Below are 19,307 nucleotides of genomic sequence, written 5' to 3'. Positions count from 1 at the left end.
CCTGAGAAGAATGCTTTGTTTTTTTTACTTAGAAGCCTTCTTTAATACAGACACACACTACACTAACATGTTTTGTTAACATCAGATAATAAGGATATATAGACACTTCATTACTATATTTGTTCTTTTGAAACTAGAGTGAAGGAATAGCAGCAACACAAAGTAACTGTAGTGGAAATTAGATGCCAATTTTGTATAAAACAGTTGAGACTCGTGTCTTAAGGCATAAAAGTGGATCAATATGTGCAGTTAATGATGAAATAGAACGTTTTGAAGCCATGGTGTCATTTGAAATATGCCGTGTCAGATTGTCTTCGTTTCTGCAGTGGAGGCAGAGATAAGCAGCATCGGTTTGTTCTGTATCTTGGTGACAGTGGTTTCCTATTTTCGGGCAGGGATCAGAGTAAGTTTCCTGTGTTCTAAGGGCTGGGCGATATGGACCAAAAATCATATCTCTTGTAAGCTGAATGGTGATACGATATATATCTTGGTATTTTATATGAAGGGGGCTAAATAGTTCAGTCAAAGCCACATGCGAGATGTCACAAGCACTTTTATTAAAACAAGACTAAAATGCAGACAGGGTTTTCTTCCCTGTTTTAAAATATACAGCTGCACAATATATTATAAATGAAAAAATAGATATAAAATATATAGTCTATATTAAATAAAAAGGGGCACAGGTTTTCCTCTCCTGCTTAGCAAAATACACAGCTATGCAAATAACAATGAAAAAGTAAACAAAAATAACAACTGACCAAATAGCATGGTGTTTTCACAAAATATTTACACAATACGATTTTTGATAAATAATCATCACTAATCTGGATATAGTGACTAAGTGGGTAAAGGCAAATAATAGAACAGCTAGAACAGTCTGGTAAGTTCAGAAAATTACATCTTTACTAAAATGCAGCCTTTAAAGTCGACATGAAATGTGTCTGACAGGGTCTGTATGACGTATTCCGACTGAAAACAAACAGACTGACAAACAGGGTAGAGAGAGGCGGGACATTATGTGTGGAGGAGTTTGATTTGACTGCTGGAAAGTGGGCATGTCTGGGATTTGGGACTGGAGTTGACGTTGGCCAATCCTGGCGCTTGTATGGTATGTTCTGCCCCAAAATCGAGTGGGATCCAGCGTGTTCTGCCCCCAATCGAGTGGGATTCATAGAGGACTAGACAGCGGGTTGCCTCCGTGCGGACTGCTGTTTCCAATCGTCCGACGAGCTGCGCTAAATAATTATATTCCTGGAATGCGAGTTTAACGAGCCAGTTACATGTCCTTTGCATTCTACATTAAATGGAGACATTACCGTTCATTTTATTTTGTATGTTACATACTTATTGGCCAAGTACATGTATATTATTAACATTTATGGGCTAGAAAAGTCTGCTGTCTGATTGGTTGAAATTGTACTACTTGATGTCAGCAAACTGTAGATGACTGTTATGAATGAACTTTTGATGTGAAAATTTTTGTGATTTCTCCCATACATTCTTAAATAGGTGCACTGTATAACCAGGGAAGTCATCTAAAATAGAAAAAAAGTCATTTTTCATTTCAGCTCGACTTTAAAACCAATAAAAGACAACACGATGCCATATCACGATATTACAATATCCAAAATCTAAGATGATATCTTAGTCTCATATCACAATATCGATAAAATATCGATATATTGCCCGGCCTTATTTGCTGTCTTCATCTAAGTGTGCTCCCTCTTGGCCGTCACCCAGTAGCAGTGGAGGGTTAGCATCTGCGGCGTCAGCTAGAGCAGGGGGAGTTGCCAAATTGTTTTGTCCGCTATCAACGATCTCTAAAGGTGGAGCGGGCGGCTGTCCGATGTCAACGACCTCTAAAGGTGGAGCAGGCGGTTGAGGTGGCGGCTCATTCGTGGACGTCGGGTCATCGGTTTGTGCAGAGGTCTCCTGGATCGGAGCTCCAGCGATCTCGGGCGCTTCCTTCACCTGCGGCTCTTGCGGAACAACCGCAGCAGTCTCATTTTTGACTTGTAGCTCCTCTCGAGCTAAGTCTATTCCGAATGTACCACCTCCACGATTGTCTCCAAACGTATGAATGTCTTCTAACTCTTGATCTGCTTCCTGGAGCAAGGACAGCCTCCTGGAAAGCCTCTGAGGGATGAAGCTGGCGAGGGAAATTCGATTGGATGACCTCAGTTCTACTTGGCCGTTGCCGGCAGTTCCACCATCGATGAATGGTGAACGGCCGGCCCAGTCTCTAGTGTTGACCTGCTGTCTCTGGAGCCTCCGTTTCTTCACATAAATGAGCAGGAATGCTAGCATCATCAACACCAGTGCTACACCTATGATCCATGCTACTGCTGTACCATGGCTTTTTCCCTTACTGGACTCTGCCTGTGTGCCTGGCTTTTTGGACGGTTTTGGCCTCACTGGAGGTTTGTGTGTTCTCTTTGCCGTGGTGGTGGGGACGACTGGTCTCTTTGTGGTGGGGACGACTGCTCTCTTTGCCGTGGTGGTGGGGACGACTGGTCTCTTTGTGGTGGGGACGACTGCTCTCTTTGCCGTGGTGGTGGGGACGACTGGTCTCTTTGTGGTGGGGACGACTGCTCTCTTTGCCGTGGTGGTGGGGACGACTGGTCTCTTTGTGGTGGGGACGACTGCTCTCTTTGCTGTGGTGGTGGGGACGACTGGTCTCTTTGTGGCGAACATGGTTGCTGCGTGTGTACCTTCCGTTTGCTGTGTAGCACCGCCCGCATCACCAACACCTGTGACTGTGCCTGCCTTTGGAGACTTGTCTACAACAGCCGTGGTAGATGTCTTTCCAGTGGAGATTTGGGTCGTATGTTTAGTCTTGTAGGTCTGTGTTGGAGTTATCATAAGAGTTTGGTCAGTAGTGGCCAGAGGGTTGGGGGTCTTCATTGTACCTGTGGTTGGAGAGAAGTAGCCGACCAGTGGAGGAGCAGCTGTAGCTTCTTTTTCTGTGTTGTCTGCTTGAGTTGTCTTTACAAGACTTGCTGGTGCTGATCTGAGTTTAGAAGGAGTTGGTGTGGTGGACCCTGTTGGGCTGTTTGACTGAGACAAGATGGAATCGGTGCTTGGTGCTGTTTGGATATCTGCTGATTGAGTACGGATGTCGAGTAAAGATGTCACAGAATTCTCTGTTTGAGCTGATCGCTGTAAAAGTCCAGGGCTGGTGTTGGTAGTCGTTGCCTTTGTTGGACTTAAATCCCCCGTGATAGATGGCGTGAGGTGAGCTCCTGAGGCCTTGCTGAGCAAAGTGGGTGAAGCTCCTTCAGGTGTCATCGTGGAGATGTTAACTGAGGACGTGCCTGGTTTTGTTGTCTGGCCATCGGTAGTAAGAGCTAAGTTTCTCTTAGCCCTTGTAGGTAAGCGGCCAGTGGAGAATATGGATGCTTTGCCGTTTGTCGGTGGCTCTTCCTGCACTTCAGTGGTGAACTGTTGCTGGGTCATGTTAAGGGAAGTTAAGCTCTTCTTACTTGCGGTCACCTCTGCGCTCCTTGAGATTGTGAAGTTGAGATTCTGTGTAGGTGTCACTGTCCCGTTTACCGTCAGCCACACAAACAGTAGGCTTGCAAAATAGATTCTCCTCATGATTTTCTTCAGTCTTCTGACTGGTTTCTGTCTCTTTTGTAGCTGATGAACAGAAGATATAACAGAAAATATAGAGTTAGTGATGCACGATATGGGATCTGTAGCTGTGCTGTCTCATGAGGAAATGGTCTAAGAGTTTCAGCAAAAACCGGCAATGTTGTGAAATCTAATCTGACATTTGTCATCATTTCCTCAAAATGCAACTCAAAGTCGGCAATGTGTTAAGCCAGGGGTCCTGTTGTCTACATATAAAACACCACAGTTAACATTTTCATGTGGCTTGTCATGTTCATTTAAAAAAAAAAAAAAAATTTTTTTTTAATTAGTAGTGATTAATAGTGATTTTTAGAAGAAGAAAAGAATATCTATTTAATAAAATAGCAACCCGCATACTCAGTTCCGTAACACGTCTTTAATGTAGCCTATCATCCTTTCCTAATCACAACCATCTAATGCCACATGTTGCTTTTAGAAATATAATTTTTTTCTTTTGCCTTTTTTAGATACATTTTTAACTACAAATGGACATAACATGACTCGTCTGTATTCTCATTTGTCCCCTCAACTCATATTCTTAGTACACCTACATCTGCACACCGTGCCCCATTCTTGGCTCCGGCATAAATCCATTTTAATAATTAAAATGTCCGAAACTATCTCCTTATTGGATCTCTGTTTTAGAAATACCATTTGAACCCTCCCATCTTATCAGCAATGTTTGGTGTTGGTCCAAAAGGACTTAACTATATCCAACAGGCTTCCTCAGTAGCTTTTGCTTCTCTAGTTGCTAGAAGCCCAATTCTGTTGAAATGGAAGCAAGAATCACCACATCACTCACATATTCGATGGGTTAGAGATCTTATGCAGTTTCTTCACCTAGAATCCACTTAGAAAAAATAAAGTATACTCTTAGAGGCTCAACTGACAGACATTTTGATCTTATGTAGACAGACTTAAACTGCGCTTCCCCTCATAGCATAAGGGTCTAGAGATTTAGACTGTTTCCTCTTGGACGGTACAAGCTCCATTAAGCCTGGACTTACCATTTTTGGATGGATGTTTTATTACTATTTATTTATTTATATATATATATATATATATATATATATATATATATATATATATATATATATATATATATTGTGTGTGTGTGTGTGTGTATATATGGATGTTTTATCATTTATTTATTTTCATTCTATAAAATAAATATATATAATATACATACATACACACACACACACACACACACACACACAACTTTTTTTTGTTCATTGACCAATTTCTTTCTGTCTGTTAGTGTTGTTGATGCAATATTTTTGTGCACAATTTTATATTTTAAATCAATTTTAAATAAATACAATGTATAACAATTACAATAATTCAAATGTACTTACCAAAGACTGGACCCCAAGGTATAAATGTTATTTGTAGGATATTCGGCAGTTGCACAGCTCACATGGTGCGCGGTGAATGAAAGCAGTAACTGGGGGCGGTGCGGGTGGAAAGCATGGCTCGTTCTTGCTTCAGTTACAGGAAGTGTGAGGTGTGAAACCAATGACATCCTTGTGCATTCGGAACACACTAGTACTAGTGCAGTGGTACGCAACCTCCCCCTACTCAGGAGCCACATTGACCAAAAAAACAAAAACCCCAAAACGTTGCAAGACCCGCAATCCCTTTCCCTTTATTTTATTTCTTTATTTTATTTATTCGTTTATTATAAGTAGGACTTGCAGTAAAACAGCCACAACTCCCCATAAAAGAGCTGCATGTGGCTCTAGAGCCTCAGCTTGAGTATCACTGCGTCTAGTCTAAATTCAGAGGCATGTGTGTGAAACTGATGACATCCTTGTGCATTCGGAACACTCTAGTCTAAATTCAGAGAGGCATGGTCATGGTGTGTGAAGGTGATGGACTGCACATCTTTGGTCGGTTATGGTTGAAGTGCTCTGAGGAGTGATGAAGTGTTCACCAGCTTCACCTTGTAGACTTTCAATGGCACATCTGTGGTTTGTGTTTCTTTCAGTGATATTCATGCATTGTTAAAATAAATCTACCTGCTGTATGAAGAAGAAACGCTCCAGCTCCACCCCAAAAACAGCGTATTTTCTTCCTTCAATGACGTTCATTGAAAACCATTTGCCACCTTGTGGCCGCTTGAACACGCATGATGCATCCGAGAATTTGGTGTCCCCACGTCAGCTTGCTATTTTGGGACTTCCCTTTTGGTTTTCAAAGCTGTTGTGAAATGTACAGCTAGAACTCGTGCCCAGCTGGCGAGGCCCTTTGTTATGAGATGTTAGACATCTTTTTTCACTTTTCCCTGTTTCCATGTTCAACTCCACAACCTTATTACTAGGGGTGCACCGATCACGTTTTTTGCCACCGATCACCGATTGCCGATCGCCTATGGGAAATATTTGCCCCACCGATCATCGACCGATCACCGATTACCAATCACCGATATATAAACTCCTCAAAGAAAGTTTGGAAACGTTATTTTAGGTTGATTATTTCTCCCCTTTAATAATACCAATTGGCATTGTATTTTATATCGTTGGAAAGCCTGATTAGTGATAGGGCTTTTTTTTATTAAAAAAAAAATTTATATAAAAAATTTGCCGATCGCCGATCGCATATTTGAGGTCAAAATCGGCCGATACAGATTGCTTGCCAATCGATCGGTGCACCCCTACTGATTACATTAAAGCAGTTCAACAGGTCAGTTTGTTCACTGTCAAATAGATTCACAGATTTGTATTTATTTATTGAACCAGGTATAATAACACATATTTATTATTGTTCATGTAGGCCTGATGGCATTTTGATTTACTGGTCACTAATTTAGGTCGTGTCATGACTCATCAGTGATTGCGTGTTGATGTCATAGGCATTGCGACATCTATTTTTAGTAATGGATTTTCCCTTGTCGATTACCATTCCCAAAAGGTGTCAAATAGTCAAACATTGATTTGAAACAAATGAGTCATTCAAACTTTGAAAACATCCATTTACTTAGAACAGCCTCTTTTCCATACACAGGAGTTATGAAAGTACAGTTAGATCAGAACGCCTGCAGCACAGTTACGACATCTGAGACTGCTCAACTGAGACAAGTCAACAGAGACACTCATTCACATGTTTCAACGTGGCTTTTTTAAAAGTCTGCTTTCAGCAGCAAACAAGGGCCCTGGCATAGAAAATTGGGTCTAGATCTCGGGATGCTTCAGAAGTGTGCTGATCTATCGGTGGTTGTTCTGCCCTGTTGTCAACACTCTGAAAGTTATTGCATTCACTTCAGTCTATGTTAGGTTGGAAAGCAAGCAAAATAACCCAAATCAAGCAGTCTAAATTGCTAAGCAAGAAGGCAGAGAATGTGCCATATTGTACGCAATTGTTAGATGTATGAAAGGTTATACTTAATTTGGCAAAAATGAAATAGGGATTCCTTCTTCCACTTTTTTGGGATCTCTCTGAAATCATGAAAAATATACACCTTCCTCATTTATTTAAGTACTGTAGTATCTTCACATCCTCTGTCATACTAATTTGACAAAGTCAGCCGAAGAACACTGTTCTTATATAATTCAATAAAATATACTCACAATTCCAAGCAGAGTGTTTCTAATTTAAAAAAAGTATTTTACTAACTGATACAGTGATGCTGAACATATCCCACTGATCATACCACCATATCAAATGAATGAATCTAACTGAACTAATCCAAGGTGAATTGACTTGAAAGTAACCCAAATGAAATGTGCCAAATGCACACAAACTTGTGTTGAGCCACGACAGCTGTACTGGCCAGGTCGCTGCTGATGTCTTGAGTGCAGCTGAGCTCTTGGTTTCGACTGAGGCTGGAGTTTAGTGGGGAGGGAGTTACTACCTCACACCACTAGGGGCATGTCCTCTAGGTCCCTGGGAAGATCCAGACAGGAGTCCCTGGAAGTGGAACTCTGCATCTGACCGGCCATCTCTTCCGGATCAAACGCCATTGCTTTGGCGCCTTCCTCCATCCTGGCCTCAACCTTCTCCCCCTTCTCTCGTATCGCAGCCTCCCCCTTCTCCTCCTCCATCTCCCTGTCTGACCTCACCTCCTCGAGCATGACGCTGGAGTCGCACGGCCCCACCAGCCCTTCCACCTCGGGCCGGTCGGTGCCCCAGTAGCCCGTGCCGCTCACCAGGTCCATGTTGGAGCGCGAGGGGCGGGGCCCGTGAGCCCGGCGCTGCAGGTAGCACACCTGGCAGGCCAGCAGCACGGTGGAGACGAGCAGGCAGAGGATCAGTCCCCCCGCCGACGCCACAGCAATCACCCCCATCTGGGTGTCAATCAGGCAGCCGGCACCGGTGCCATTGTCGGCACCGGTGGCATTGTTGGCAATCGTGAAAGGGTCTGTCTGGTCAGTGGTCATGAGGTTAGACTGTACAGTGGAGGTTGAGTGGCTACCTTGATCTTCTGTTGTGCTAAACACAGACTTGGGATCTTTTACGGCCTGGTCTGCAAAGGTAGGACACATTGACAGCTGGTTGAGTAGGAGAAACAGGCAGAGAGAAGTTCTGGTGCTTTCCATTGTGCTCTGAAATGGAGAGAAAGAAAGAGAGTTACTTTCAAATTGACAACACTGGAAGTTTTATGGGTTCTGTAGTGAAATATTTCTAGTAGCTGTGATGTTTTTTATGGGTTAATCAATTTCCTCATTGTGTGCTACGGAGAAAGCAGAGATTGGTTCACCTTATTTCAACTCGGAAGGGAATTTAATCAAAACTGTGCGCTTCCCTAATTTCTATGTTAATTGGCCAAGATATTCTCACTGTCACACAGTACAGCAGAACCTGCAGCCTGGCTGCTCAAGTTGACTTTCAATGTACTGATTTGCTACTAACCCTGGTGGAGCTGCTCGACATGCTGTCAAAAATGATTTTGCGGACAGGTCATGCTAAAAAAAACAACTTGATTTTACAAATGAATTGCCATTTTGTGTTTTTAGAGATGTAATCATTGTTGGTGTCCGAATTTCATTTGTCGTCCGATCAGAAAGAGAAGTTGGGTAAACGTGTATCGGCAAGCTTACCTTACGTTCTTGGTTCCCAGCAGAGCGAATGATGTTCAGGTCTTGGTTGAGGGACAGAGTGAGACACCTGCTGCAGCTCGAGTCACTCTTGAGATGCTTATACTTCCTGTCTGCTCTCTGGGGGCTCGTTCTGGCTTGGTTATTTTGGGCCTTCGCTTTGGTACCACAGATGTCTTAAAAGAGAAGGAAGACAAAAAAAAGTTTGCATATTATTGTGTATCATGTCATTTCTCAGAAACTCCCCTAATAATAAGCACACCAAGTAATGGCCGTCATCGGTGTCTTTAAATTATTTAATGACGAACGATTAGTAACGTGTTTATTGAAGGATTTTCGGCAGACTTTAACGTGGGCTAACTACTCAAAACGCAATATCTCACAAGGCATTGAGTTCTTTAATTCTACTGAATTTGACCCGATCTCCTCTTCCTTGTCCCCTTTCTTTAGATTCAAAACGGGCCAAATCAACGGTGACCTGCTCATCTACCACGTCCTCCTCACCCTCAAGCCCTATTACGCCAAGCCCTACGAGATCGTGGTGGATCTGACCCACGTGGGGCCCAGCAATCGCTTCAAGACGGACTTCCTCTCCAAGTGGTTTGTGGTCTTTCCAGGCTTTGCCTATGAGAACGTAGCCGCCGTCTACGTTTACAACTGCAACACCTGGGTGAGGGAATACACCAAGTACCACGAGAGGCTCCTGACCGGCCTGAAGGGCAGCAAGCGGCTTCAGTTCATCGACTCCCCGGCCAGGCTGGCCGAGCACATCGAGCCGGACCAACAGAAGCTGCCGGCAGCTACGCTGACGCTGGAGGAAGACCTCAAAGTGTTCCACAATGCCCTCAAGCTGGCTCACAAAGACACCAAGGTCTCAATTAAGGTACGATTGCAGCCCGAGTAGTAGAGTGGAGTATTTGGAGGGGTTTAGATTTGACTTGCCCATAAGTTCAGTCGATTATATATCCATACTAGTTCTGATACCCGTTGGAGCGCACAATCACTGGCCATTTAGTCAGGCCCCGCTCACACAGTTGGCAGGCAGCCTCTCCTCTCTCTCCCCAGAGGGCTTTCATAGTCCACTTCCCTGGCTGATTCCTCCATCAGTAGAATGGAGCTCTCCGTGGTGCTGAACCTTGGTCCCGTCATTTTGGTCAGTAATTAACCATTTGGGGGCATTTAGTCGGCCCTAATTTCCTTAATTCAAAAATCCGGCCTGGGCACCTCTGCAGATGCCCCTGCCAAATATGAATGCTGTCAGGCATACATTACATACAGAGATACTGTACATATGTAGGTTTGCTCATTTATGTGTAAGGTGTTCAAAGTAGGATTTGCAAAAGAGATTTTAGTTAGCCTCGCGTTGGCGAAAACAAGAACGTCTTGTTTTTCTTGCCATTTCAGGTGGGCTCTACGGCAGTGCAGGTGACCTCAGCAGAACGGACTCGTGTCCTTGGCCAGCCTGTCTTCCTCAACGACGTGTACTACGCCTCAGAGATCGAGGAGATCTGCCTGGTGGACGAGAGCCAGTTCACCCTCACCATGGCCAACCAGGGCACACCGCTCACCTTCATGCACCAGGAGTGCGACGCCATCGTCCAGTCCATCATCCACATCCGGACGCGCTGGGAGCTGTCGCAGCCCGACTCCATCCCCCAGCACACCAAGATCAGACCTAAAGACGTTCCTGGCACCCTGCTCAACATCGCCCTGCTCAACCTGGGCAGTTCTGACCCCAGTCTCAGGTCAGTCCTGCAGAGCCTTTCAAGTTCGACAGGCCGTGTTTTAATTGTAAAAGCACTCGCGTCTTATCAGCCCAAATGACAAAGTGGGGCGACAGCAGAGAAGACTCATCTGCGTCATTACCCTGCAGATTCTGCTATCGATTATGAACACAAGAAGTGACAAATCCAAACGAGTAAAATCAATAAGTCTCTTAATTAGCTTCCAATTTGTTATTGTCATTTGGAGCTGCTAAAAGTGCAAAGTCGCCTCGTGCAGCTTTAAGGCTGGAGATACACCACATGACTTTTAGGCTGATTATAGCCTGTTTTTCAAGACTGGAACAAGCCAACGCTGGTTTGTGGGGGCCGTATTCATAGTATTCCGATGATGTCACAAGCCTTTTTCCCTACCAATATGGCGCTACAATACACTCAGCTCATTGGCTGTAAGTGTCACTTGATTGTAATCACCTGTTAATTGATCACAATCACCTGTCGTTTTCCTACCAAAATGGCCGTGTGGTGATGTAACAGAATACTATCAATAGATGGTCTTTGATTGTGTGAGCTGTGAGTGTTCACGACTTTGAACGAGTTGAATCGGGAGCCAATGAGAGCTCATCACCAGAGAGAAGGAGACCAAAATACAGCCGTTAGTTTCCGCAACGTTTGTGGGTCCCATGGTGGTAAGAGAAATTAAGCTCCGCACACTGAAGCTCCGGTTGGGTTCCAAATCTGCTAGTGTGCTCTCCAAATGCTGTCTTCATCAACTCTGTGTTCACCAAGTCACACTGGTCGTCAAGTGTGTGTTTGCCACATCCAACTGGTTGCCAAGCTCCTGTACGACGCAAGAGGAAGAAATGATCTGCATATGCCCAGTCGTTCAGTGCGTCATGTCTGTTTTGGTTATAGCAGTGGTACACTCAACCTTGCCCTACTCAGGAGCCACATTGGCAAAGAATACTTTAGCAAGAGCCACAATCTAACCTTGCCCTACCTGAGATGAATTCGGCTGACCGTTTTCTTTTTAAAGTAGGATGAAAAGAGCCACAACCGCCCATAAAGGAGCCGCATGTGGCTCTAGAGCCTCGGGTTGAGTATCACTGGGTTATAGTGTCTCTCTAGCCTAATCTTCAGTTTGTTTTGGTTATATAGTGTCTCTCTAGCCTAATCTTCAGTTTGTTTTGGTTATATAGTGTCTCTAGCCTAATCTTCAGTTTGTTTTGGTTATATAGTGTCTCTCTAGCCTAAATGGAACTGTGCATTCTGGGAAATGCAATGGTAGGAAGGAAAATGGTGTTAAGTGATATTAGTGTACACTTTAGGATGCCATTTGTGTACAATGCACAATGCCTTGAGTTTAAACACACAGAGTCCATTTATTTAATCCATCCGAACATGCAGAGAAACCTTGCACACTGAGTCCGATGCGTTTTATGTAAATGGTAAATGTAAATGGCCTGCATTTATATAGCGCTTTTATCCAAAGCGCTTTACAATCACCCATAGGTAGGTACATTCACCCATTCATACACCGATGGTGGCAGGCTACCACGCAGGGTGCTGCTGGCACACCATCAGGAGCAATTTGGGGTTTAGTATCTTGCCCAATGACACTTCGACATGCAGACTGGAGGAGCCGGGAATCGAACCACCGACCTCTTTTATCCAAAGCGATTAGTGACGACCCGCTCTACCTCCTGAGCTACAGCCGCCCCCATTTATGTTTGTCGTTCTATTCGCAATGCCAGACAAATATTGGTCGTGACGTCCTCGCCTGTATCCACATGACAGGTGACAGGCAGCATGGCTGATCTGCAGCAGCGGTGCAGACTGGAGAAGGCAGCGGCTCGGGAATGCCTGGTAACAGAGGTGCCCGTGAGAAGCGAGCACCGCGTTTCTCCAGCTGCCTCTCCGCTCAGTGCTCTGTCCCCCTTCCCCAAACACAGACACACACGGCTCAAAAGGCTTTTGACTGATGTGAAAAACGCAGAAAATTGAACCTGTTTCCCGAAAACTTTAACGACGGACGAAAGTTTCGGAGTCAGTGTGTAAACGTGAGCGACACGACATGTCGTATTTATTTTGAGACGGGCGACAATTTCGGATGAAAAATACGGACTTGGTGTGCAGAAGCCTTTCCTCTCATTCTGACCTTATTTTATGTATCTGTTTTTGATACATAAGAAAAAAATAAGATCTAAATGTTGATGTTCTCCACACAGGTCTGCAGCATACAATCTCCTATGTGCTTTGACCTGCACCTTCAACTTAAAGATCGAGGGCCAGCTGCTGGAGACGTCGGGCCTGTGCATCCCAGCCAACAACACGCTCTTCATAGTGTCCATCAGCAAAACGCTGGCTGCCAACGAGCCCCACCTCACACTGGAGTTCCTGGAGGAGTGCATCTCCGGCTTCAGCAAGTCCAGTAAGTCCAACTGACACATGTGCATGCACACGCACACCCAGGCGTCCCACGGGTCTTCGAAAAAGGGAGGGGGGGGATATCGAAGGCCTCGAACGTTTTTAGACATCGATATAGACATGGGCCATTGAAAGTGTTTGAATTTATATACTTTGTGAGAAAGTTCTTTTGATATTATTTTGACTTAATACTTGAGTTAATAAGGCGACATTCTGCTGCCTCCCACCATCTGGGTGTCCTTGTTTCACGTGCTCATTTTGTGCAAGAATAGATTTATTTTTTTACTAACGTGTAACGGCACAGTTGAGAAGTGTTCACACATTTAAGCCGGTTTCTTTTTAATAGTTGTCTGTGAGCTTCTGTAAAGCTGCTAGTTCTCAGTAGATACATTCTCAGTGTTGTAACAGTCATGAACCTGGATCTGTGTCTCAAACTATGCCGTGTCGGGTCCTTGAATTTGAGGGAATTGGGCCTGGAAAGTCCTTAAAAAGTCTTTGAGTTTGTTGTTTAAGAAGGTGTGCGAACCCTGCATACATTTTGTCACACATCAACATCACTTCCTTCTTGCTCTTTCACAGTTACTTTCTCAATCTCCTTCTGTTTGCAAGGCGCACTTTGCAGTCACTCAATACCCACCCACACATCTGCCTGTCTCACACACATCTGCCTGTCTCACACACATCTGCCTGTCTCACACACACATCTGCCTGTCTCACACACATCTGCCTGTCTCACACACATCTGCCTGTCTCTCACACATCTGCCTGTCTCACACACACATCTGCCTGTCTCACACACATCTGCCTGTCTCACACACATCTGCCTGTCTCACACACACATCTGCCTGTCTCTCACACATCTGCCTGTCTCACACACATCTGCCTGTCTCACACACATCTGCCTGTCTCACACACACATCTGCCTGTCTCTCACACATCTGCCTGTCTCACACACATCTGCCTGTCTCACACACACATCTGCCTGTCTCACACACATCTGCCTGTCTCACACACATCTGCCTGTCTCACACACACATCTGCCTGTCTCTCACACACATCTGCCTGTCTCACACACACATCTGCCTGTCTCTCACACACATCTGCCTGTCTCACACACACATCTGCCTGTCTCACACACATCTGCCTGTCTCACACACACATCTGCCTGTCTCACACACATCTGCCTGTCTCACACACACATCTGCCTGTCTCACACACATCTGCCTGTCTCACACACATCTGCCTGTCTCACACACACATCTGCCTGTCTCTCACACACATCTGCCTGTCTCACACACACATCTGCCTGTCTCACACACATCTGCCTGTCTCACACACACATCTGCCTGTCTCACACACATCTGCCTGTCTCACAGCCTCAAACATCACCATGTCAGGACCGGTTGATGTAAAAGCCATTAGTTTTGTTTGGGGTTCTGTTTGATTGCCTCATGCATCAGGGTGTGTTGAGTGGTGGCTGGGAGGCTGGGAGGCCTGCAGTCTCTCCTCCATGCCAGTCAGCCTGCAGACTGCAGCAGTCTCTCCTCCATGCCAGTCAGCCTGCAGACTGCAGCGGTCTCTCCTCCATGCCAGTCAGCCTGCAGACTGCAGTCTCTCCTCCATGTCAGCCTGCAGACTGCAGTCTCTCCTCCATGTCAGCCTGCAGACTGCAGCAGTCTCTGCTCCATGCCAGTCAGCCTGCAGACTGCAGCAGTCTCTCCTCCATGCCAGTCAGCCTGCAGACTGCAGCAGTCTCTCCTCCATGCCAGTCAGCCTGCAGACTGCAGCAGTCTCTGCTCCATGCCAGTCAGCCTGCAGACTGCAGCAGTCTCTCCTCCATGCCAGTCAGCCTGCAGACTGCAGCGGCTACACTTCACCACTGCAGCAAGGACAGAGCCTCAGATGTTATCTGTCTGTCCTTTACCTGCCTCTGTACCAAGTAGGGATGGGGAATATATCCATATTATAGCAATACCGTGATATGAGACTATATCCTCTTAGATTTTGGATATCATAATATCATGATATGGTGTAAGTGTTGTCTTTTCCTGGTTCTAAAGGCTGCGTCACAGTAAAGTGATGTCATTTTCCCAACTTACAGACTGCAGCTCTAGCTGTTCTATTATTTGCCTTTACCCACTTAGTCATTATATCCACATTATTCCTGGTGATGATCAAAAACCTAATTGTGTAAATATTTATTGGAAGCACCAATGCTCATCCCTACAATATTGTTGCAATATCGATATTGAGGTATTTTATATATCATATTTGATTTTGTCTATATTGCCCAGCAGCCCTAGGTGTGAAAAAAACATTTTTGTTAACTGAAATGAAAATAAAAACGAGCCTTTACCAAAACAAACCTAAGTGAAACTGTATTGTGGATTGTGTGGATTGTGGTTAATGACACAAGCACACAGACTGACACATCTTTTATACGATAGTTGTCACTGAAAGTGAATACATTTTTTAAATGGTATGATGTTTTGTTGAGTTTTTATTACACAATATTTTTTCTGGCCTATTTCTTTTATTCTGGCCCTTTGCAAATACTTTATATTACAATTAAGCCTAAAACTAACACTGAGACTAATACAAACTAAACTACGCATTTTCAAAAGCTAAACTAAACTAGCAAACCCACTTTAAAAACGAAACTGAAATTGAAAACAAAGTAAAAGCGAATGAAAAATGCCAAACTATAACAACCTTGACATGTTAATATTTCAATATGTACACAAGCCTGGCATAGGCTGGCATGGCATACCTGAGCATAATGTGTTCATATTGTTAACTCATTGAGTGCCAATGACGACAATCGTCGTCAATTCTAATACTAACGAAGAGTGCCAATGACGACGAATGTCGTCAATTGCGTTTTTTGACGGTGGGACGTGGATCAAAGCCAGATCCATCTCCTGTAAAATTTTGGGGCATGTTGAATGTGTATAACCTATTTTACCGACCCATTAGGTGGCGGAAACCTAACATCGGAAACGGCATCGGTATGCATCGATATGCATGAAGCATAACATTAGCTGTGCCTGTGAACAGCAGTCAATCTGCTGCCACAATTGAGCCCCTCCGTCTCCGCAGCGATAGCCCCTCTATATGATTTAGTTGCCGACACCAGCGTCTTTCTGAAAAGTTACATTATTCTCAGCTGGGAGCCGGCGACACGCTGTGAAAAAGCGGGGTGCAGCGCACTTTTCAGTGCAGAGCAAACACAGAGCAAACACAGCAGAGCTGCCAGAGACACTCCCACGGAGGAGGAGGAGGGGGGTGGGGCACGCAGGGCAGCATACAACCATTGACAGTAAACACAGACCTAGACAGCAGGCTCGATGGACAGAGACAGGCAAACAAGCTAGAATATCTGATGCCCACCAGCAGTAAATCAAGACCAGCAAGAAGGTGTAGGGTCTGCGCATGCAGGGGCCAGCGCTGCTGGTTGCAGCTAAAAAATATTATTTGGCCAAACAAAATTCCTTTGTTTTCACAGTTTTATTGAAGGAAATTATTTTTGAGGTGTCACATCAGAAAATATTAGCTTCAGAGTCAGTGAATGTGCTTGAAATGCTTCATTTCACAAAAGGCTGAATATCTCAGCTTCTAATTTGAAACGTCTCTTTTTGCTCAAAACAACCTATCTTCTCCAGCTGATAACTAAAGAACGGAAAATGGTATCAATAAACTTTTTTTTGCTGATGATACAATAGAGTCTCCTCGTTCTTTCTCCGTGTTCGGTGTTTACATAGTAATATCACACAATATTCTGTGGGCCTCGAGAAATCACTGAAAACGCTCTGAAACTCTGGCACTGGGAGTGTCCGTTCTCCAAAAGTGGCTGGCACTCAATGAGTTAATATGCCTCCGCCGGCGATAGCCAGGCCGGAGGCATTATGGATTCGGGTTGTCCGTATGTCCGTTAACACGATATCTGACGGAGCCTGACGGAATTCCATCAAATTTGCCTCAAACGTCCACTTGGACTCAAGGATGAACTGATTACATTTTGGTGGTCAAAGGTCCAGGTCACTGTGACCTCACAAATGCCATTTTCAAGCTTGGGGAACGCCATATCTCAGTAACACCCTGACGGAATTTCTTCACATTTTGCACAAACGTCAAAGTCTCGACAGACATGGATGTCAACTGCTCACTTGTTGGCGGAGGCATATATCCGCGGTGCGGTCGTTTTAGTCTATATGTTGGCTTCTCAATGAAAAATAAGGTTGTGCTCACACTATCCCGCTTTGTATTCCAGACAGGGAAAGTCAGGGAATTTGATACTTTTTCTGGGAAAGTTGAGCAGGGATTTTACTAATGGGTCATTTTACCGGAATATAGCAGCATTATATTTTTCGGCTTGTTTCACACATTCGTCGCATGCCCTTACTGGAAGACTGCTTTCTAATTTTGTTTTCACGTGCGGCCTTAGCTTAGCTTGCCACAGTGGTGTGAGCATTTACACATGTGTGCATCGGTGGTTCTGTGCCTAAACCGCCAAAACACTTAGATTAGATTGTGCTAAGAGTTTGAGAGTAATACATAACTACTGTTTGCTGACGGCAGCAGCAGCTGCAGCAGCAGCTAGTCGCTACAGAGACAAACACGCTTTTCATAATCAACACACAGAATGTGTTGGAGGCAGCACATTTCCTACAACACAAGTGGAAAAGTATGAACACACCCTATTGGTTCTCAACGTAGGGGTCTGTGGACGACCAGGAGTCCTTGAGGGGGGTTCCAAGGGGTCCCCAGCAAGTTGATGAATTGTTAAAGTTCACCCTTTCATTTACAAGAAGTGAACACAATTAGAGAATGTCGAAGATCACTGTTTCAATCTCTCGACCTATAATACAGATAGTCAAGGAAATCTAACAATACAAATATTCTGAGATTTCGGTCTGAGAGGAAAACTCTTGTCAAATGAGCAGTCTGTGTTTTAATGTGGACTAAACTAGGGGTCCTTGATCTGAGAGAGGTCGGCATTCACTGCCTTAAGTCACAGATAATTAGAAATGCGAACATCACCGATAGATTACTTAGCCATACCTGACATTAGGATGTAAAATCTATAACTGTCTGCACAATTGTTTTTCTTGTCCAGGCATTGAACTGAAGCACCTGTGCCTGGAGTACATGACGCCCTGGCTGCTCAACCTGGTTCGCTTCTGTAAGCACAACGACGACGCCAAGCGGCAGCGCGTCACGGCCATCTTGGACAAGCTCATCACCATGACGATCAATGAGAAGCAGATGTACCCCTCCATCCAGGCCAAGATCTGGGGCAGCCTGGGCCAGGTGAGCCCTTTGTTTGTGCACATTAACTCCACTCCTCAGCAATTAGAGGCAGCATCGGCTGGCAGAGGCTCCGAGGATCATGGAGAGAAGCTCGGCTCATTACAGTCTAGAAGTGAAGTAGTGTCTGAAGTAGTGTCTTAACAGTGGCCGAAGAATCCTTTCAAATCCCCTCATTGAAAGGTAACGTGATGATCAGGAGGGAGATGGCAGCTTGTTTTTATATCGATGTCTGTGATGTTAATCGCTTCCCCCTCGGTGGCACGCTGTCGTACAGCATTCGTTTACTTCGTGCCTTGCCTCGAAGCACAATAAAGCTTAACCGTGTCAATCTTATTAGAAAATATCACTTCACAAATGGGATAAGGGGATGATGTTGTCAGAGGGGAAAAACGACCAGGCTATGTAGGCGAGAGAAATATACTATAATAAATGCAAACATGGATTCATCATGTTGGAAGAATCTCCTGCCCCCCCCCCCCCAATCTCAGAGATAATATTTAAAAATAACCGTATGTGTTCAGAATATGCAATTACCGTAAATTCCGGACTATAAGCCGCACCGGTGTATAAGCCGCACCTGCAAAGTTGACTATTTTTTTCTTATATAAGCCGCACCGGACTATAAGCCGCGGGTGTTTTAATGGTATTTTTATTTATTTATTTATTTATTTTTTATTGTGTTTTAATGTTTAATTACCATATGTAAGGGTTCATGCACAGAGGGGATTGTCGGGAAAGAGATGGCTGTTTGAGGAAGCTCCCTAACATTTCAACAAAACAACATAACACAACACCACCTGTGTTGTTTTTTACAGTGCACACAGTGTCATACAGTGTCATACAGTGTGGTGAAAAGAGGGCAAGAGAGGAAATTAAAACAGAAGTGGATTTATAGTTAGAAAGAGTGCTAAAAAAGATTTTTTTTTTTTTTTTTTTTTTTTTTAAATCCATAGATAAGCCGCACCGTTATATAAGCCGCAGGGGCCAAAAAAGGCCAAAAAACGGGAAAAAAGGTGCGGCTTATAGTCCGGAATTTACGGTAGGTTTAATTGTGGGGGTATTGAGATCAGTGTTTCCCCTACCATTCTACAGGCCTGGGGCCCGCCAGGTCAGAAAAAGAGTTGCGCAAAAAAAAAAAAAAAAATTGTGCTCTCCCCAAAATTCCAATAAACCTTTATGG

General features: G+C 44.4%; 2 protein-coding genes across 8 annotated transcripts in view; one reads left to right on the top strand and one right to left on the bottom strand.

Moving 5' to 3' along the window:
* Positions 1–19,307, top strand: part of nf1a (neurofibromin 1a) — a gene marked incomplete at its 5' end in the record, with an annotated part of 138,018 nt that overhangs the window by 83,030 nt on the left and 35,681 nt on the right. For all 6 annotated transcript variants that reach the window (XM_083637529.1, XM_083637528.1, XM_083637525.1 and 3 more), the window contains 4 exons: positions 9,120–9,552; positions 10,074–10,414; positions 12,619–12,821; positions 17,934–18,127. In XM_083637529.1, the coding sequence (XP_083493655.1) occupies positions 9,120–9,552; positions 10,074–10,414; positions 12,619–12,821; positions 17,934–18,127 (1,171 nt within the window). The remainder of the gene's footprint in view (positions 1–9,119; positions 9,553–10,073; positions 10,415–12,618; positions 12,822–17,933; positions 18,128–19,307) is intronic.
* On the bottom strand, positions 596–5,069 carry LOC310777467 (uncharacterized protein). 2 transcript variants are annotated; one of them, XM_083637803.1, is made up of 2 exons: positions 4,992–5,069; positions 596–3,639 (listed from the first exon to the last, which is right to left on the bottom strand). In XM_083637803.1, exon 2 carries the CDS (start codon positions 3,595–3,597, stop codon positions 1,693–1,695), a length of 1,905 nt encoding a protein of 634 aa, XP_083493929.1. In that variant the 5' UTR covers positions 3,598–3,639; positions 4,992–5,069; the 3' UTR covers positions 596–1,692. The 2 variants fall into 2 exon arrangements, with proteins under 2 accessions (XP_083493929.1, XP_083493930.1); XM_083637804.1 differs by lacking the exon at positions 4,992–5,069 and adding an exon at positions 4,436–4,566.

The sequence above is a fragment of the Poromitra crassiceps genome (genome assembly GCF_964638095.1).
Source record: "Poromitra crassiceps genome assembly, chromosome: 5".
Taxonomy (NCBI): Eukaryota; Metazoa; Chordata; class Actinopteri; order Beryciformes; family Melamphaidae; genus Poromitra; species Poromitra crassiceps.
Note: the sequence above shows the minus strand (reverse complement) of the source record. Positions and strands in the feature narration are given on the sequence as shown.